Source organism: Ochotona princeps, chromosome 2, assembly GCF_030435755.1.
Source record: "Ochotona princeps isolate mOchPri1 chromosome 2, mOchPri1.hap1, whole genome shotgun sequence".
Taxonomy (NCBI): domain Eukaryota; kingdom Metazoa; phylum Chordata; class Mammalia; order Lagomorpha; family Ochotonidae; genus Ochotona; species Ochotona princeps.
The window spans coordinates 124347761-124369916 of NC_080833.1; the positions used below are offsets into that span (position 1 = coordinate 124347761).

The window sequence follows — 22156 nt, forward strand, 5'->3', positions numbered from 1 at the left end:
CCTCCTCCTTCATTCATTTATTGAGTTCCAAAGCTTTATTTGCATTGAGAACATTTGATTGATGTTTCTCAAGATCTTTTCAGCTATATTTACCAAGTACTATTTTGGGGACACTAAACAATCAAGAGGAAAAGGCAGATTTAATATGAGTATTTTTTAAATTTCATAGAAAAATAGAATTAAAAGGTAAGTTCATCTTGTTGCAAAAAGCTTTTTGATACGCATAGTTTTGCACAATATGCACTTTTCCATTAACTTCTTGAAGACGTTTCAGGTCATGTCTTAGCAAGAGTGATAACATAACGAGTATAATCTATTAACATCCATCTGTCTTCTTGTATTGAGGTAAATATCCCCAAAACATCAACATAAATTGGTAATTTCTATTGGAAACCTTAGGCATTACAGGACATTCTTAAAGGAGCTTTCTCCAGATTTCCCAACAGGGGACCATGGGCAAGCGAGTTGCCATCGGCAGCGCTGGTGTTAGTGGCTTGGTTGCCATATGATGCTGTCTGGAGCAGGGGCTGCAGCCCACCTGTTTTGAAAGAAGTGCTGATGTGGAGGCCTGTGGAAGTTCTCGGTGAGTGACACATCCCTGGGCATCAGTGGAAGGAGGGGTGGGAGCTGAAGTAATTCAGATCTGATTCGTTCTAATTCCGGCTCAGAAAGTAGGTCCGAAGAAAGCTCCAACTCTGAATGTTAAAATCTTACCTCCCCTGTGCTACTGATGTCTGACCACTCAAAGCAACCTTACACCAGATGGACTTGGCCTAAAATGGGATCTCTTCAGCCCATCCAGCATTATCACCTGCACTGTGGAGCTAGAATTCTGTCTTTTTTTGGTAAAGAAACCTAGACTGAGGTCCTGAGATCACAAGTCTTTAATTAGACTCTCAGATGTTTGGCTTGCTAAGCAGATAGATTTTAGGCAAGCCGCTTTGTTTAATTTTTTGTGTTCTCAAACTCCAATCCCCATTTGTCAAATGTAAAGGTTAATATCTTCCTTACCTCTAATGTGCCTTTCAGGATTAACAAGCTACAATTCCAGCACTGATGCATGTCTTCTGGGTAGGCATAAAATAAATCATTGTGTGTTTAGCTATTAAATTGTTTCTCAGCGCCTTATCCAGAGGGGAAATTGGCTGTCTTTGTCAGTTGGCTTATTGTTGTATAAATAACAGAAGCAGGAAATATTCATGTAAATACAATCTTTCAGTTTCAAAATACAGACTTAGGGAAATTTCTAGCCTTTGTACCTTGAGTGTCCTAGTCATGGTAATAGGAGGAAGATGATGCAGACATAGTTTGACGATCATTATAATCACATCACTGATCTTGTGGCGATCGTCTGTCCTCTCTGGGCATCTTGCTCACCCTGCGCCAGCAGCTCCTCCAACAGAGGTTCAAGGCCAGCGTAAAACACTTCATATTCATCACCAACACATTCATCACAAAAGCCTTCTTTAAAAGAAATCTTCATTTTTTTGTAATTTCAAACGTGTTACATGAAATCTTTCCTTTCCCATTAGAAACGGAGCTTTTTTTTTTGTTTTAATGATGTCCTTTGTTTACAAGGAAATGTGTCCAGTTTGCACCATATTATTGGTAACAGTTAAATACCACTTGCATACATATTCGGTCAGAGTGTGTGCTAAGTACTAGCATGACAAACATATTGCATAATTGTCCATCATAAAATAGTTCCACCCCATTTGATGAAGTAAGCCATAACATCAGTGTTCACAATTCTTGAAAAGTAAATCAGCAAAAACACATGTTATTGTGAGATCTGCACTGATATCATAAAGATGAGAAGCATAAGTTGGATCCACATGTGGCTAAGTATTATTTTGTGTTATAGTTCAGAAACTTTATTGCAGTGTAGCAGTGAGGAACATTTCTTTTTGCAAAGGGCCATTTGAATATTTACAACATCATTTGTGGCCACACAAAACAATAAATTTAACATGTACTCTATTGTCAACTTATTGAATAATGAGTGCCACTCATTATTGCCTTGGTTGGGTCAGACCAAATGATTTGGTGGACATTTTACTGCCGTACACTTCCCTCTCTGCACTACAGAGTGTTGTCTCATATTTTGTCACGCAAAATCAAGAAAAAAAACAACACAGAAAATCCTAAACCGCAAAAATAAGTCTGACCCTAAATGTTTCAGGTAAGAGATGACAGACAACAAGATGGCCCTTGGTGACTGTGAACTTAGTGGTCAAGTGCATGGAGTTGTGAGAGAGGGAAGACTACTGAAGTCTCAGGTCCCAGGAAACTTCCTACTGGAATGACTCTCAGCAGAGTCCTCAAAGGTGTTCTCAGACAAGGAATGCAGAGGACCATTGCATGACACAATTGTAGAGAGTGCCATTCCTATTTTCTCTGTAAGTGGCACCCCACAGACTTACATAATCTGAGGAAATGGGCCCATACCCAATAGCAGAAACCAGCAGTCTGTGAGGGACCCAGAGAGCAACCCATGAGTTAACCAGTGTTGCTGGATCACAAAATGTATTTAAGAGCGAAGTGACAAGTCAATGTGATGCAAAGTCAGACTCTAGCTTATTGACAAGAAGAACTGTTTCTCCATAAAGATTCGTGCATAAGCAAACATTCTACTAAAAGGCCCACTTGGGGATAGGAACACATACAAACGCTTGAAATGTTAGCTCCCATCCTACGGTATACAGGCTAACTGTTGGAAAAATTCGAATCAAGTGTTTGAACACCTCAGTTCCTCCTTTTCCAAGAAAAGAGAAGTTCCTCCTTTTCTAAGAAAATATGATCTGAGAGGAACCTTTGGGAAATGTGCTTTTCAAACTTTCATCTTTCGAGTCTCCGTTACATAGAAGGTGTTCTGGAAGACAGAAGCCTGATAAGTCTAAAATATTCCCCAGGTGCTTTATTCAGAGAAATGAAAACCCAGTGGGGCCTCAGCACTACTGGGATGAGTGTGCTTTTTATTCCATACAGTCCTACATAAGGTCTTCTTGTCTTCAAAACACTTCCTTGCTGCTTTAATAGGAAATTGCTCAAGAAGAAATAATCTGATAAGGTTTTAACTGCAAAAGGGGAAAACGATGGAACCAAGACTATCTGGAATTTTTCCCCTACTCATTCATTCATGTATCCATCCAACAAGTACCTGATGTGTGTGGTACTATGCAGGACAGAACCCTGCAGACTTCATTTCAAACAGAAAGAGAAAACACTAACTGGATTATACATGAATACGCAATCCAGGCAGTAAAGACAAAGGAATCTTGGTGGAAGCAGAGATGGTTAGGTAGGTTAACGAGCAAGATGAAGGAGGCAATTTGTAAACTGGCTCTTCAATGCGTATTTCTAGGTCAGCAGAAGTGAGGCAAATGTATTTCCGGGATAGCTAAAGAGCCTGAACATTTTTTCCTATGTCTATCAGCCGTTTGAATTTATTCTTTTGAAAAATGTCTGTTCATTCCCTTTGCCCATTTCTTCACAGGATTGCTTGTTTCGCTGTCATTAAGTTACTGAAGCTCTTTGTCAATCCTGGTGTTAGTGCTGTATCAGTTGTGGAGTGTGCAAAGATGTTCTCCCATTCTGTTGGTTGCTTCTTCACTTTGTTGATCGTTTCTTTTGCTGTACAGAAGCTTCTTAGTTTGGTGCAATCCCGTTTGTTTATTTTGGCCCTGGTTGCCTGTGCTTTTGGTGATTTTTCTAAAGTCTTTCCACGTCCTATGTCTTACAGAGTGCTTCCCATGTTTTCCTGTAATAGTTTGGTGGTTGTGGCGTGTGGATTTATATCCTCGATCCATTTAGAGCTGATTTTTGTATAAGGTGTCAGGTGGGAATCTGGCCTCTTACCCTCTGCAGGCTACTATCTAGTTGTCCCAACAGCAAGGATTAGTTGGCTGTACTTGTGTAGGCTCCCCTCTGGGATTTCTTCTTTTCCACTGATCTTCTCGGAGTTGGAGTATGAAAGTTCAAAGCAGACTGCAAAAATGCATGCACAGCATTTTTTAATCAGCCGGTGACCTTGCCTGAAGTCACTTATGTACTCATGGGGACAAAGGGAGATCAAGTTAAGATCCAAGACAGATATAACAGTCCACAGCTGCTTGGATCTCCGATTCTTGGACAAGCCCTCAGCCAGAGGCAAAGTCTGAACTTTATTTCCTCCTTCCCCACTCCAGCCACTCCACATATTGAAACAATAAGGATGCATGCCCTGTGCACCGATTACCTGTTGTTATATAATACTTTCCTCCCACTTTGTCTGGAGAACTAACGTTCAGGGAAAATTCCACTCCTTCCTCCTTGTGTTTTGGTTGGCTGGGACCAACGGGCAAAAAAGTCAAACTACAACCCATGGCCTTATCACCTCCGCTTCCCACAGCAAGCGTCTTAGCATTTTTTAATCCAACCCCTGGTTCAGCTCCTTCTCCATGAGCAGCTGAGACTTCTCCTTCCCACCTCTCCTTCCCAGCACTATCAGTAGCAGTCCCTGGCTGTGGATGAACAGCAGACATCCATGCATCAGCATGGGTCTTCACCCTTTCCCTGAACTTCACAAAAATGTCAAAGGAAGCTTAAAACAAATCAATCTCAACGTTTGTGTATGTCTGAGAAACACAGCGATCTCAAAGAGAGGACGATGATTGCTTTCAAACTGAGAAGAGACACTGAGTGTTCAAGCAGCCCTCCTAACCCTCACGCCTGTGATGTCCTCTCAATCCTTACCCCACACTCTCCCTCCTTCCTTCAGAGACCATCTGGGTGGGAAAAAAGACATCTTGAACTCAGCAGTCACGTGGCAACCCAATCCGTTCCTCCATTGCACAAGAATCCTTCCAGAACTTAGAGGCCAGCGAATGGCAGCTTTCAAAGACATTTCACGGCAGGACACTGCGTGCCTTTTTATTCTGTTCTTGCCTCTGCCAGGAAATGTTTGTTCCTGATTTAGCGTTTGATTACTGCTCTAAAAGAAGCCACTTTTCAACACACAGTGACTTTGAAACGAAGTGCCACGATCTAACACAGGCGTGATTGCCTCTGGTTTCCTGTGTTTCTTTGGTGGGAGTGAAGATTATTAACTGGTGGGGAAAGAATTTTCTTTAGGAACAGAATTGTGGTTCTCAACAACAGAACGGGGCTTCCTAAAGTGTGTGGTTCCTGGACCAGCAGTGCCGATCTCACCGGGGATGTCTTGGAAATGCAAATGTTTAGGCTGAACTTCAGCCCTGCAGAATTATAAACTCCACAAGTGGGATCCAAGCATCTATAGTCTATGGTGTCTTCCGGGTGATTGTGATTAAGTCAAAATAAGAGAAAAATATGGGCCTGTTTTTTCAGTGAGGATTTTGCTGGATTCCAAATATCATCCAAATATTCTCAAAGTCTCAGCCTCCTTTCGATCATTTCAGTGTGAGATCATGAGTGTGAGATCAGAACAAATGATGCAAAAAAAAAAAAAAAAAGACCCTGAGTGACTCTAAATTCCTTGCAGCTCTCAGAAGTGCATATAGTGGGCCTGGCGTGGTAGTCTAGTGGCTAAAGTCCTCACCTTGCACACACCAGGACTGCACATGGATGCAGGTTTCAACCCTGGCCATCCTGCTTCCCATCCAGTTTCCTACTTGTGGCCTAGGGGAGCAGTCAAGAACAGCCCAAAGCCTTGGGACCCTGCACCCACATGGGAGACCCAGAAGAAGCTCCTAGCTCCTGGCTCCTGGTTGTGGATCGGCTCAGCTCTGGTCATTGCGGCCACTTGGGCAGTGAATCATTGGACGAAGATCTTCCTCTCTGTCTCTCCTCTCTATAAATCAGACTGTATAATTTCAAAAAAAAAATCTTTGAAAGGAAAAAGAGAAGGGCATGTAGTAAGAACTTGAATGTGGAGGGAGCTGAACTTGGCCCCAGATGCTGTGCAAAGAGCTTTCCATTCTGTAGCTCACAAAGAACTTTTGCTGAAAACAATTAGATTGAAAGGGTTTTATGCAACCAAGCATTGAATATTTGCTGAAAGGAACGCCATTGCTGGTGTTCATTTTAAGTGTTGTTATTCCTAGGATCACACAGAGGAAGACAGAGCCAGCATCTACCAGTCTGTGTTCACAAACTCCTCCAAAGAAATGATGTGTCTTCCAGACTTCCCATACCCCGAGGATTACCCAAACTACATGCACCACACCAAACTCCAGGCGTATATAAAGTCATTAGCTCAAAAGAAGAATCTTTTCAGATACATACAGTTTGAGATAGGAGCCTTATAACTTGCTCTGCGTGTATTTCTATGGGTGTGGACGAGAGTACAGTGAAAGCTATCCGGTCTTCTCTTATGGATCAGAACCTAAGGTGTGAGCTCATGACCAATGAAATACTGCCTCACATGACAAACTATTTCTACCATGATTTTTTTTCATCCTTAGACTCATTTTGTACTGCTATCTGAGAACTTTCAAGATGCAGAAAATGTTGTAATTACCCTTATGCTTTGTTATATTGAAAACAATTCAAAATTCTGCAATCCGTCTTTATACTTCTGTGCACCCTATACCAGTGAATTGTGGTTCAAGATTGTGGTATTTGTTTGCAATCTTGCCATTATGAAGAAAGTGGCAATGTAAGAGGTGTATGAATGAATTGCCTTCATCATTCGCCTATCTAGTTAGGTAGATTTCCCTTGAAAGAGCCCATAGATTTATGACACACAGGCATTGTTTCTGTAAGAGACAATATGATTTACAATTGAAGGGGATCCTTAACTTTAATTAGTTATTAAGTGAAGACCACATATAATGTGGGAAACAATCAGAAAATTATACATTAATGTTAGATTACATGATCATATTCCCTGGAACTGTTTCAAACATACAAAGATTTCTAATGATCATTTTGTGAATGTTTATTTCCCTCTGCTTAAGTGCAGAATGACAGAGAGCAATGGAGACAGAGCTCTCCCATCTACGTCCACTCCACAGGTCTCTCCCATCTACGTCCACTCTACAGGTTAGGCCAAGTCAAAGCAGGAAACCTGGAGGTCCATCCAGGTCCTCCACATGGGTTGAACGGATGCAAACGCTGGAGCCACCAACATGTATTACCAGGAAACTGGGTCACGAGCAAAGTAAGACTTGAACCATCCTTCACATGTGGTATGCAAGCTTTCAAACAGTGGCTCAACTCAGCTGCCACAATGCCCCCAGCATCACTGTCAATGGGATCCACTCATTCATTAATTCCTTCTGCTCACTTTATTGATTGCATTCTAAAAGGCATAAATACCCTTGATTTATAGTAGTAACATAAGCATACGTAAATGTCACATCCTGTGAGCTTGCGTTGTATTGTGTGGTATATGTTCAAAAATAAAGTTCAGGATCTGGCGTTATGGCTCAGTGGCTAAATCCTCACCTTGCACACCTGGATCCCATATGGACACCAGTTCATGTTCTGGCTGCCCCACTTCTCATCCAGCTCCCTGCTTGTGGCCTGGGAAAGCAATAGAGTATAGCTTAAAGCCTTGGGACCCAGCACAACAAGGAGATCCAGCAGCAGGTGGGGGGGAGGAGAGGATTGTGTGCGTTGGTGTGGTCCGGGTTCCTGGCTTCTGATCTGCTCAGCTCTGGCCTCTGCAGCTTCTTGGGGAGTGAACCAGCAGGTAGATCTATTTGTCTCTGTTTCTCTGCAAATCTGTCTTCCTAAAATAAATAAATAAATAAATAAATAAACAAGTAATAAAATGAAATCCAAAGCAAAGTCTTCAAGAGGCTTATACTCCACTTGAGGATCAAAATAAATATATGAAGCATGGTGACAATGTAATATTCAAGTAATGATCTAAATAAGGAAGAAAATCTTAAGCAGGTGTCTATAGTGTATAAACAAAATGACATTATGGAAACCATGAAGCAAGATCCAACATTTCGGTGGAAATCATCGTTGTAGAGGAGGTAAAATCTTGGTTATTTTTGCTAAGCATTTTAGATACAGGAATAGTTTAGGTACAAACAGAGAGATGGAAAAAATGCCTTGCTCAACTTTGAGAAAAGTGAGCAGAGCAAATTGCTGAGGAGGGATGTAGGTTTACCATGATTGGCTATGGCCACATTCAGCGGTAAACCAGTGTGTGATTTTTACGTTAAAAATAAAGAGTTCTTCTTCCACATGGGAAATTCTGGCAGAACTGATGTGTCAGCACCTTAGCCATCACAGCCTCAGCTTCACTCTTGTCAGCCTGGACGCTGCATCATCAAATTATCCTGTGGTTAAAACAGCTGCTGGACTTCATTGTACATCCCTTGCACCTGGGTAAAAAGAACGACGTAAAGGATGAAAGGATATTCTCCCAGCTGGATCAGCCTTCTTTCCCAAAGTTTCTTGGAAGGCCAGTCCAACAATTTTTGCTTACACCTCGTGTGTCACTCCTACTGCACAGCAGCCTGGGAAAATCTCTCTTTGCTAAGTACACTGTGATCCCAAACAAAATCATTTTTGTCCACCAGGAAGAAGGGAGAATAAATATTGAGGAAACAATACTAAGGAAACAATCAGTTTTGTTTTTATTTTAGAAGAGTCTGTGGGAATATCAGATAATAAAAGGAAGAGAGTAATTGTAGCTAAATCTCATGAAAGTTAATTATAGCATGAACTGTGTAAATAAATCCGAAGGTAACCAAAACAGCTTTGAGCACAAGATGCAAACATCAATACAGTCCTTTCAAAAGGTTTATCTGTGGAGTAGCATGGAGGACAGCCTGTAGAAAATTAGGGGCTGGGGACAGGATACCTCATTGTAGGAAGAAACAGGCTGTGTAAGCAGACAGGAAGAAAAAGAAAGACTTCAGGAAGAAAAAAAAAATTAGATACAAAACAAGGATGGAGAAGCCATAGCAACACAAGTAAAGTATAAAGTCCTTGAGATTGAAAGTCCAGAGTAAATCGGAGAACAGAAAGGAGACCAAGGTTTGGTATCTGGTGTGTGTACCTACTCTTGAAACAAGAAACAAGTCCACCTAAACGTATGAGATTTCTCATCTCTGTCTACAATGTTCATAAGGTTAAGAAGAAAGGTGGAGGTTCAGCAGACAGAGAAGATCAAATCTGTTCGTGTCGAGGACAGTTTATATTTCCCAGGTGGTCTTAATATTTGCGAAGTAAAGTGTCTACACGGGGGTGGAAAGAGAGACCTCGGGTGGGAACTTGAGATATTCCCACATTTGCTGAGTGGATGTAAGGTGAAATAAAACCTGGAGAAGCCATTTGAGGACAGAGTAGCAGGAATCAAAAGCCACCCAGATTTGTAAAATGGCTTTTTTTTTTCCACAAAAATGTACTCACTGTTATTGGCTCCCCAAATCAAGTATTAGATATTAAGAAGTAAACACAGCACAGTGAATAATCTTGTTTGTGAGATCTGAAGCCTGGCTGAAATTTCATTATGACTCTTATTTTAGTTTCTGTATCTCTATTTCTCAGTGACCAGGAGAATGCATTATAATTATTTCTTCCACAGAAATTCCAAAAGAAAGAGAGGAAAAACTGGACTTCAAAAAGCTCATGAAGAAAATGGAATTAAAAGATGTTTATTTTGGTGCAAAAAGGTTGTTTTTCTTTTTTTATCCATACACAGTTTTCTCACAATCCACATTTTCCACGAATGTTTTGAAGACTTCCCAGAGAATAACACACAGAAAGATAATTTTCTGGTTTTCTTTAAGACCCTAGTTTCCAGTATTAAAAAAAGCCCCAGCTTCTTAGTCACGGGCCAATGGATTGTTGTTACGGAAAAAGATGGAAAACAGGAATCTACTATTTTTGATGCTGTGATGATTTGTTCTGGACACCATGTGTATCCTAACCTCCCAACGGGCTCCTTCCCTGGTAAGTCTGGAAAATGTATAATAACCTGGGGACTGACGTACAAACATCGAACGCTGAAGCAGATCTTCCCATAGATTGTATATAGTGAATATATGTAAGATCGCAGAACTTTCCAAAAATATTAGGTCTATTATATGCTAATTGGAGTACCAAATGATCTCTTTCTTTTTTTTCTTTTTAAAGATTTATTATTATTGGAAAGCCGGATATACAGAGAGGAGGAGAGACAGAGAGGAAGATCTTCCGTTCGATGATTCACTCCCCAAGTGAGCCGCAACTGGCCGGTGCGCGCCGATCCGAAGCCGGGAACCTGGAACCTCTTCCGGGTCTCCCACGCGGGTGCAGGGTCCCAGTGCTCTGGGCCCTCCTCGACTGCTTTCCCAGGCCACAAGCAGGGAGCTGGATGGGAAGTGGAGCTGCCGGGATTAGAACTTGCACCCATATGGGATCCCGAGGCGTTCAAGGCGAGGACTTCAGCTGCTAGGCCATGCCGCCGGGCCCCCAAATGATCTCTTAAACCTCCATATTAAAATAATCAAAGACTTGTAAGTCAGAAATCAAGCAAAAATTCTTATTTTATAGTAACAAACAAACAGAAAAGAAAAACGTTCTGGTGGAATATGTGGTCTTCTGTGTGGAGTTAAATCAAAAAAAAAAAAAAAAAACCACCTAGAATCTAGCTGCCAACTATTTTAAAGAAAGGCATTTTCTCCTTAGGTTATCTGCAGGGGAAATTTAAGTTTCTAGTGTCATCTTCATGCACAACTTGAAATAATCCTTTGACGTTTCAGTGATTTGTGCTAGAGTGTGTGTGTGTGCGCAGATATGTGTATATAGTAGCACACTGTGTGACCACCTAAAATTGGCAAATTTTGAATAAATACAACACATTGTAGCCTTCCTCCCTTGAAACAGGAACCAGTCCACGTAAATTTATTAGTGTTCTTAACTCCACAATGCTCATGAAAGAGATGGAGGTTCAGGAGGAACAAAAGGTTAAACTTGTAAAGGTCTGTTCAGTAATTAGGACAAGGGAATCACAAGTACTAGGCTCAACTCCTTATTCCCTAGGCTCTTTAGCACTTCTTCGTACTTCATCTTTTAAAACAGAGATAATAGTACCTACATTTAGGAACACTAAACTATTACAGCACGTATTATTAAACTATCAATACAGATCTATTCCGCCGTTAGTACTCAGTGAATATCAGCTGTGATTACTATCAAACTACAAGCTCCAATACTTTCAGATTCTTTTTAGGGCACTGAAAGTAAACATTTGAATTTTTAAAGCTTAAGTCCGGTAATAGGAAGTACTTAAAAACAATTTAAAATGAGTCCATAATTTCTAAAGGTCAATTTAAATCACTTCCCATATTTCACCTAGGCTTCAACCAGTTCCAAGGCGACCACCTGCACAGCAGAGATTATAAGGGCCCAGAGGCTTTCAAGGGGTAGAGGTTCCTGGTGACTGGCCTGGGGAACTCAGGATCTGACATCGCTGTGGAGCTCAGTCGTAAAGCTACACCAGTATGTGGCAATAAAGGTTTGGAGAAATAAACCTAAGGTAGGCTGTCCTACTAAATCAACAGCCTAGGCACTGAGGCTAGCATTTGCCAAGAACCCCACCTGCTAAATGTGTCTTTTCAATCAAGTAGGATTTCAAGCTCAGGTGAAGGAAGGTAACATATGGGCTTTGTTCAAAAGGTTCGTTTTGTTAAAATCAAACATAAGCGTACAAGCGTATGCATGTGTAAATAAACAGAATTTTTTTTGCTTGTTTAAATTTTATGTTACCATCACCTCTGAGTGGAACGGTTGTAGTTCAGGCTCTATCTTTATTTATTTGACTTCATTTCTTATAATCCACCATACCTAAAGTACTTTGCTTATCATTTTAAAGGTTTGGCAAATAGAAACTGTGATTTTTTTTTTTTTTTTTACCATCGGTTACTCATTCAAGGGTAGGCACTCAACAAACATCTGGCCCTACCTATGTGTCAGAAATATACAAAAGTAGCTATAACTATAGAGATGACTGGGTTAGTTTCTGACTTTAAGGAGCAGTCATTGGGTGGAGTTGGGGTGATAGGTACAGGAACCATCACAAAAAGAGGTCATCTGTCTTCCAGAGGAATTAGGTGTGACAATAACAACTCCATGAGAAGAATTAAACTGGTATATAATTGAGCAAGACTTCCTAGAGGATCTGAGCTGAGTCAGACATGACTAATACATCTTAAAGAAGCAACATATTTTTTTTAACTGTGTGTATGAAGCTTTAGAAAGGGAGTCTAGGCACAGAAAACAGAATTAAGTCCTTGGAATCTTCTTAGCCTAATTACATCTAAAACATTAGTCACATTCTCCCACTTGACCCTCCAGACACTCTCACGCACAACTCCTGGGGCTCACTGGATTGAAAATCTACCGGAGTTGTCACGTGAATTAGTGCGAATGGGAAGACTAAACCCAACAGTTGAATACAGGAAGTGTAATTCTAATTCTTTCAACAACTATGCCCCAGCCCTCTATCTACATTCAATAATGGCCTGTTGATCTAACTCTTTCCAAGTATCGCCACCTGGATATTGAAGAAAGTGCACAGAATTGCCACATGTCACTTGTGTTATATGTGTCATGTGTGATATTGAAATTGAAATCTGTGTTGCTCTTCTCCACCAGGTCATCATCAATACCAGGAGTGGCTGCTGGGTCAGGAATCGGGTTTGGGATGACGGCTACCCTTGGGATATGGTGTGTATCACCCACTTTGCCTCCTTTCTCTGGAATATCCTTCCTTCATTTGTCTCAGACTGGCTATATACCAAGAAAATGAATACATGGTTTAAGCATGAGAATTACGGCCTGAAGCCTTTAAATGGGTACCAAAGATAATATTTTATGTTCAAAACAGAGCTCTAGTTCAAGTGAAATTCCTCATGTCTAGATATCAATTCATTGAGTTTATTGAGATTTTGACTGAGGGCTCTGCTTGAGGCATGGTACACCCAAATATCACATAAGAATTAAAAGTATTATTGAATTTAGAAGAAAAGGGAGAATGCAAAAATCCAAAATGAGAATGAATAATGCAGAATTCTGGCTCAGATTCAATGTAGATAGTCACAAACAGTAACAAAGTATTTGGAGGTATGTACAAATTTAATTTTTTCAAGGAATGTCTTCTCCATGTTGAAGAGTGACCATGAGACAGCAACAACCATGCCAGATTCTCACTGTTGCTGTGATGTTTTGCAAGTTTACATATGCAGTTAGGTATTTAGGTAAACTTTTTGTAAACTATATACAAATAGTGCATTTAGTTTACAGAGTTGGGTAAAGCCTTAGAAATATTGGTCAGTCTTAATCTCAAATTTTTCAATGTAATAAAAATAGTTACTCAACAAGTAGGAAATCTCAGAACAAAAGTATGTGCTTGCTGTACCCCATGAAATCGTGATGTTTTTGCAGGACAACCAGGAGGCTGGAATACACACAGCAGCAGAAAGTTACAGACGGATGTATCTCATAAAATGTATTAACTTTTTGTTTTTACAGACAGACCCCAGTACTTATTCATGAGGAAAGGAGTCTACGTGGAAGAATCAGTGTCTCTATCAGTAGAAAAAAATTAATTGGTGAGAAAAGGAATCATTCATTGAAAAATATTATGTGCTGGCTTATGGTAGCCAAAAGTTTCCATTATGTTTAGAATAAACGAGTTTTTGGAAAGGAGGAACTGTCAATCTGAGCAACACGATGTTTAGGATCCAAACTTTCATTCCAAAGTGTTCACCCTATCTGGTCTCCCAGGTTGCTGAATATGCAAGAGACAAAAAAATTAACTTACACATCTTTAATACTGTTAATAAGTGTTCCAAAGTTTGAGCTAGCTAAGAACTGTATCTAGTAAAATGGCTACTAGTAATAGTTTGGACTTGCAAATTAGACAAATAGCCACTTGTTGTAAACCTAAGCGCCAACTAGGAAAGGGTTTGGATTATCCTACCCTACTGAGGATCCTTTCCTATGTTGCCCTTCTTTAGGGAGGGGAGTAGACAGGGAAGAAAATAGCTTTCTCTTTGACCCATTTTTCTCCACCTTCTAAGGTAAAACAGAAATGGAAAGTGCTACAGAGATGGAGAACAGCTGGATATATAGAGATAAATTACAGGATTTACAAGTTTGCATGTAATATACTTACAGGAAATTCCAGAATCTCTAAACGAAACTTCAGTTAAACAAAGTATATTGTCATAACAAAATAACATTCCAAGAATTTGGGCAATGACAGTGCCATATCAAAGTTCTCATATTTTATTCTGTGATCACGACTGATGAAAGAAAATCAAAACTTTCCACCACCACCAATCTGATATCCCCATGTAGGACATTAAAGTTATAATAAAGGCTCACTTATAAAACAATGCCACTGGACCTGGTGTGGTAGCCTAACAGCTAAAGTCCTCATTTCGAACATGCCGGGATCCCATATGGGTACCAGTTCTAATCCTGGCAGCTCCGCTTCCCATTCAGCCCCCTGATTGTGACCTGGGAAAACAGTCGAGGACAGCTCAAAGCCTTGGGACCCTGCACTCACGTGGGAGACCTGGAAGAGGCTCCTTGCTTTGGATTGGCTCAGTTCCAGCCATTGTGGCCACTTGGGGAATGAATCATTGGCTGGAAGATCTTCCTCTCTGTCTCTCCTCCTCTTTTTATATATGACTTTGCAACAACAAACAAAAACAACAAAAAGCTTAAAAATATAAAACAATGCTTGGCAAATTCTTGCAGGGAGGGAATTTCAACTAAACTTGAACTATGGTTATGCAGCGGGGTGGAGGAACCCACCATGGGGGGAGGGTGGGGGGGAGAATCCCAGATTCTATGTAATTACAACACAATGTAATTAATGAACAATTTAATTTAAAAAATTAAAAAAATATATAAAACAATGGCACTTCACTAAACATATAGAAAAAAAATGAAATTAAAAGATAAGTTCATTTTGGCTCCCAGATTTCAACTTCATACACCTTTTGTTTTACATACTTTTATGTATGTATGTATTTTTAATAGAAAGACAGATCTACAGAGAGAAGGAACGACAAAGAGAGAAAGCTCTTCCATCTGCTGGTTCATTCCCCAAATGGCTGCAATGGCCAGAGCTGAGCTAATCCAAAGCCAAGAGCCTGGAGCCTCTTCTGAGTCTCCAGCACAGGTCCAGGGTCCCAAGGCTTTCAGCCATCCTCCACTGCTTTCCAAGGCCATAAGCAGGGGGCTGGATCAGAAGTGGAACAGTTAGGACACTGACATATGGGATGCCAGTACTTGGAGGTAGAGTACTAGCCAGTGGAGCCATGGCTCTGACCACTATTCTAAACACTTCCTGTGAACTTTGGAAGTGCCTCGTCTGCATGGATTTCAAACCTTTTCACACCCAAGTAGACTTATGCTTTAAATTCAAATTTTCCACAAAATTTTCAATTACCTTTCAATGTTGTTTGCTTCTGCCAGATATCGTTTTAAGTGCTTCTTGATCTTAAACACTTCATTGTAACAACAATGCATTTTCTACTCATCTTTTTGGTGAATCTCTAAATTTTATAGATACCTATAAGAGAATCTCGAAGTTTTAAAAAAACATAAGAGAAGGTCAAGCAGAAATCTTCTTAAGGAGTTGAACAGGCAATGTACAAGGAATTTCTAAAGGTGAAGAAACTTTATTGGGTTTTATGCTGGTGTTTGCATGAATTTGGATTTTTTTCCCTTCTATTTTATTTTTAATTTTATGATACAATTCCGTAGATTCTAGGATTTCTCTTACCCCCTCTACCCAACTGATTTCTCCATTCCTTCATAAGCAGTCATAAATCCATCACTCTGTTATTTAAGCGTGTCCTGACATTACCAATACAGACAATGGCAGGCATTCTAGCATCCTAATGTCCAAATATACCCAATAGTCTCACTGGGAGTCCTTCTTTGATTTTGAAATAGAGATGCATACTGCACTGTATCCAGATCTTCACATCTGGATATGGAAGTCTCTATTATCCAGTTACTATACACTCCCTTAAAAAATGAATTTGGTTTAAATGCTATAGACTGTGAAAGGTAATTCTCAGAAATGGGGTATTTAACTACAACAACATTCTCTCATTTCTTCACAGCCCCTGGGAGAAAGAGCCTGTGTTCAATGATGAGCTCCCAGCTCGCGTTCCGTGTGGAACTGTGTCCATCAAGCCCAACGTGAAGGAATTCACAGAGACCTCAGCCATCTTTGAGGATGGCACTGTGTTTGAAGCCATTGATTCTGTCATCTTCGCAACAGGCTATGGTTATGCCTACCCCTTCCTTGATGATTCGGTCATCAAAAGTGCAAATAACAAGGTCACCTTGTTTAAAGGCAACTTTCCGCCTCTACTGGAGAAGTCAACCTTGGCAGTGATTGGTCTTGTCCAGTCCCTTGGAACTGCCATCCCCACAGCTGACCTGCAGGCCCACTGGGCTGCTAAAGTGTTTACAAGTAAGTGACACATTCTGTCTTTTATTCAGTGAGCATTTAGGAGTACCTACAATGTCCTAAACAAGTAAAAAAAATAGGACAAATATGTTCCTTGTCCTCATGGAGCTTAAAATATGGTACGAGAGAATGCTGCAAAGGGGGAAAGTATGGAAGTATTGTAGTGAGAGGAAATAGTTTATTATATGTAGAGAAATAAGTTCTCATATTTTGAAGGTGAGAAAAAGTTTAAAGGTGAGCAATCAGAAAATATTGGTGCAAGGCAACATAAACCAGAGGTAAGGCGTAGCAAGCAGAAAGGAGCATCCGAGCATGAAGGGCCACATAAGATATGATAGGGACCTTCGTCTTTTTGAAAGGAAGTTAGGAAAAGGTAGTAAGAAAGAAAAAGATGTCAATGGGGTATCTGCAATGCCATGCTAGAATGCTGGTGACTTGCTGGAGATTTTATTCAAATCACAGTGGCAAAGCACTCCAATCCTCTCCCCCAGCTCTCATCTATTAATATCAATGTCCTTCCCAGTATCTTTCTGCACTCTATTACTCCTGATCTCCAAAAGTGACAAGTATGCTAACGCGAACTATAAAGAATACCAGGGGGTCCGGTGTGATAGCCTAGTGGCTAAAGTCCTCTCCTTGAATGCACTGGGATCCCATATGGGTGCCAGTTCTAACCCCGGTGGCCCTGCTTCCCATTCAGCTCCCTGCTTGTGGCCTGGGAAAGCAGTCGAGAACAGCTCAAAGCCGTGGTACCCTGCACTCATGTGGGAGACTCAGAAGAAGCTCCTGGCTCCTGACTTCGGATTGGCTCAGTTTCAGCCATTGCCGCCACTTGGGGAGTGAACCATCAGACAGAAGATCTTCCTCTTTGTCTCTCCTCCTCTTTGTATATCTTACTTTGCAATAAAAATAAATCATTTTTAAAAGAACATTAGGAATTTGTGCAGTAAAACAACATCTCACATGTATTAATCAGTACAGTCAAATTGAGCTTCATTATCAAAAATGTCATTTTATTCAAGGCTTTGAAAATCTCAACCAGGCTAGGTTAAGCTTGTCTAACATAACATCCATAGCAATTTACAGTATTGGCAATGAAGAAAATACTTTCAACAGCAATAGTCATCACAAATACATAAATAAAATAAGACAATACGAAAACAAAAAATGGCAAACATGGAATTTATTTCTGCATTTGGTGGATCTGGTATTAAAAATAATAACAGCAGGGCCCGGCAACGTGGCCTAGCGGCTAAAGTCCTCGCCTTGAACGCACCAGGATCCCATATGGGCGCCGGTTCTAATCCCAGCAGCTCCACTTCCCATCCAGCTCCCTGCTTGTGGCCTGGGAAAGCAGTTGAGGACGGCCCAATGCATTGGGACCCTGCACCCGCATGGGAGACACGGAGGAGGTTCCAGGTTCCCGGCTTCGGATCTGCGCGCACCGGCCTGTTGCGGCTCACTTGGGGAGTGAATCATCGGATGGAAGATCTTCCTCTCTGTCTCTCCTCCTCTGTGTATATCTGACTTTGTAATAAAAATAAATAAACCTTTAAAAAAATAAGAATGACAGTAATAAATGAATGAATGGGGGGATAATACCTGGAGACAGACACTGAAATACAGATTCACAGTATTTCAAGAATAATTGCTGAGGTTTTGAGATCATTAATCTCAACTCATGAACTACAGCTCATCCTAAGAGTTAGGAAGGTCTAATATTTGGTTAAAACCATTTCATTTCGGGCCCGGCGGCGTGGTCTAGTGGCTAAAGTCCTCTCCTTGAACGCACCAGGATCCCATATGGGCGCCGGTTCTAATCCCAGCAGCTCCACTTCCCATCCAGCTCCCTGCTTGTGGCCTGGGAAAGCAGTTGAGGACGGCCCAATGCATTGGGACCCTGCACCCGCATGGGAGACCTGGAGGAGGTTCCAGGTTCCCGGCTTCGGATCTGCGCGCACCAGCCCATTGCGGCTCACTTGGGGAGTGAATCATCGGACAGAAGATCTTCCTCTCTGTCTCTCCTCCTCTGTGTATATCTGGCTATAATAAAATGAATAAATCTAAAAAAAAAAAATTTCATTTCATTATTCTATCTACACTTTTTTACTGAAACTTTTCTATGTGTATTATTGCTACTTTTCTGAAATAGAACATTAGAATCCATGAAAGATCAAAAAAGACATTTTTTAAAACTAAAACTTTCTTTTCCCTTAAAATATTTTCCCTGGCCATAAATTGACTGAAACCTAATTTTTTTTTTCATTACCTCATTTAACCACCAGGTGCTTGAGATGAACCATTTATTTAGATTTTTTTTTCCTGGGCAAAGTTTTAATAAGAGGATACAGACAAGAAATAAGAAGAGCCACTTCTTGGCTAAGATCAAGTGAGGAAATAAGAAGAAACTACAAAGGTACTGTAAGCAGGTGGTATGCTAAGTGATGTGGGAGATTAGGCCCTTCTTAACTTCAAAAGAAAAGGACCTCTACTCACTGTGTGGTCGCTGCGATCCATAGCTGACTGGAGGTTAACTTTGTCACTCCCAGAGAAAATCCACTTTCTCAAGTCTTTCTTTCTGTGAATTATTATCCTGAAGAAAGTACCAAGGTCGCTCCTTGAGATAGAAAAGCATTCAAGCATGTAGTTCATAAATATTAATGATTCCATGATTTATTGTATACCTCTGATGCCTTCATGTGTTTCAATATTTCTTCATCGATTGTCCAGACTCCTGCACCCTGCCGACAGCAAATGAAATGATGGCTGACATTGATGAGAAAATGCGAGAAAAGCTCAAGTGGTGAGTTGTTACTTTCTGATGAAAGAAGCCCAAAATTTTGTCTTTATATGTTGGGTCATATTAATATATTCTATAATATTGTCACTAGCCAGACTCACAATTTGGAAAACTTGCAATGATTGCAGAGTATTAGAGAAGTGAACAGTCACCACAATTCTGTAGAACTACGAAATAGAGATTCTCTAAAACAACATCGTTCAGCATGTAGTGCTGAACACAGTCCCCCAACAAAAAGAATCAACGTCAACATTCTGAAGATCTATTGCACAGCATACTGACAAGAGCCAATGATAACATACAGCATATCAAGATGGCTGAAAGAATTACATACTTTAAGTACTGTCACCATAAAAAAGCATTTGAGGTAATGATATGTTATTTAGCTTCGTTTAGCCATTCTAATTGTATACAAATACCAAAATATCACATGTTTACGTATATACATTTATTTCTCGTTTGTGGATAAAAATATAAATGAAAACATGTCAGTAGTGTTGAGGCTGAGAATTAACTACAGTTTTCCACGAAGCTGTCTCTGTTAACTACATTGGTGTGAACATATCAACTACCTGGAAATGGTGCAATATTTTGCAACTGCTACAGTAAAAAAGAAAAGTGGAAAAATAAATTGTCCCGTCTTAGCATTTTCTATGAAAATCTTGTCCATTTCTGACTCTTCCAAGCATGTTTTCAGATCCATCATCAAGGAGATTTGTAGAAAGTCATTGAAGTGGCTAGATATCAGATATTGAGTGTTATTTATGTGCTAGTAATTCCTTTTCAAGTTGTGTACCAAACTATGTTGAAGAACTCACTAGGTTCCAGATTACACTTGGATTAATAAGAGCCTTATTGGAACTTTGTTGCCTCTTTAAAGCCTGTAAACTCCAAGACAGTTTTTAGCTTGGGCTGAAAGAAGAGAAAATGACAGATTGTGGGATTCTACACTATTGCATCTAACTTACAGGAGAATTCTTGGGCAGCAAATGAGGTCAAATTGCAAATAAGGCATGAAGCCATTTCTATTACATTGTAATAAAGTACATAACGAGCAAAACATTGCTAAAACTAATTTTAAATGAGCTAATCTAAAAAAAGTAACATTGCAACAGATTATAAGCAATGTAGTAGGGGTGTTGGTTCAACTCCCAGCTGCTCCACTTCCTCTCCAGCTCCCTGAGAATGGTTTTTAAAAGAGTAAACTAAGTTTGTCAGTCTTCCACTTGAAGCTTATCCTTACTGCAGTCCGTCCAGCCAGGGACAAAAGCACATAACCACATCCAACCTAGAAGAATGGCAAGCAGAAAAGACTCGATTAGAGAACAACTAATACATTCAGTGTTGTGAAAACAAAGGAATGGCGAAGCGAGATACAACTGGAGTCACTCAATGGCATGTGTTTCTGAAACCAGAGGTAAGAAGCCAACTCTGCTTCTGCTGCAGCAACATGTCCTTGTCTTTCCTCAGGTTTGGGCAGAGCCATACCCTGCAGACAGATTACATCACATACATGGATGAGCTGAGCACATTCATTGGAGCCAAGCCTAATATCCCGTGGCTCTCTCTGACGGATCCCCAGCTGGCCCTGGAGGTGTTCTTCGGCCCCTGTAGTCCATATCAGTTTAGGCTAATGGGACCAGGAAAATGGGATGGGGACAGAAATGCGATCCTGACCCGATGGAGCCGGACAGTGAAGCCAGCTAGGCGAAAAGTGATCTGTGAAGCTCAGAGACCCCACCACCTCTACTATTTTCTAAAAACGCTTTCTTTCCCAATGCTCCTTCTGGCTTTTCTTCTCACATTTTTTTAGATGTGAAACCACTTTAGGAGTCAGGATTCAGCCTAACAGTTTTCTTGCAGAATACAACCCATACATGTACATCACACATACGCACACCATCCTCTTTTCTGTCATGAAGACTGAAAATTAGTCCTTAACTACTTAAATCAATGCATAAATAAAATGGGAAATTCTCAAGCTCTCTGTTTTTGGTGGAAACGTGTTTTCAAAAAACCTTGAGACTCACTGAATTTCAAACCCGAGTGTGCCAAAGTTAGAAAAGAAGATGGCAGATTGAATGTGTATTGAGCAGAGATTATCAGGCTAAACAAAATTTAAGACGCTTTATCTGCCCTGTTTCATCACAAAACACAAAACCTCTATATTTTTAACGGTCTACCATACTCTGCAAATGAAAAATGAAAAATCGGTAGATATGTCACTGTATACAGAGGAACTAGCTGATCTTCCTCTCTCTTATGTTCATGTTTGAATTGGCTCGGAATGCTGCTTCATTATTCTTTATTGTAGTTCCTGTATTAAACTCACCCTGCCTTGCTTTACAATGAGGAAGCAGAAATGTTGAGGTAGTATCAAATTAACGGCAGAGCTAAACCTATTATTCCTCAATCTGGAGTTCTGCACCCGTGTGGGAGACTCACAAGAATGTCCTGGCTCCAGGCTTTGGATTGGCTCAGCTCCAGCCGTTGTGGTCACCTGGGGAGTGACTCATCGGATAGAAGAGCTTCCTCTCTGTCTCTCCTCTCTCTATATCTGCCTTTCCAATAAAAATAAATAAATCTTAAAAAAAGTCAATTCCAGATGAATCCAGGATCTAAACCCATTATCTGATACTGGAAACTGCTAGAGGAAAACATGAGAGACACTCTGCAAGACAAAGGCAAAAGTTTTTGGGAGACAGCCACAGAAGCACAGGCAATGAAAGCAAAAGCAAACAAACGCGATCACTTCAGAATAAGAAAGCTCTGTGTTGCAAAGCAAAGACAGGCAAGAGAATGGCAGAAAATATTAGCCAAATATTTGCAATTGATAAAGCTTTAATACCCAGGGTCTACAAACAGAGCAAGAAAATGACAATAAGCAAAACAAACATATCAGATAAGAAACGGACAAATGACATGAACAGGCATTTTTTTTTCAAAGGATG

General features: G+C 40.4%; 1 protein-coding gene across 1 annotated transcript; it reads left to right on the forward strand.

Annotated features, from left to right (window-relative positions):
• The first annotated feature begins 452 nt into the window (after positions 1–452).
• On the forward strand, positions 453–21018 carry LOC131479612 (putative dimethylaniline monooxygenase [N-oxide-forming] 6). Its single transcript, XM_058660969.1, is given in 9 exon segments — positions 453–558; positions 561–583; positions 6063–6257; positions 9714–9876; positions 11264–11406; positions 12562–12761; positions 16053–16408; positions 19136–19208; positions 20676–21018. Coding segments are annotated over 9 exon segments (1602 nt in total).
• The last annotated feature ends 1138 nt before the right edge of the window (positions 21019–22156 follow it).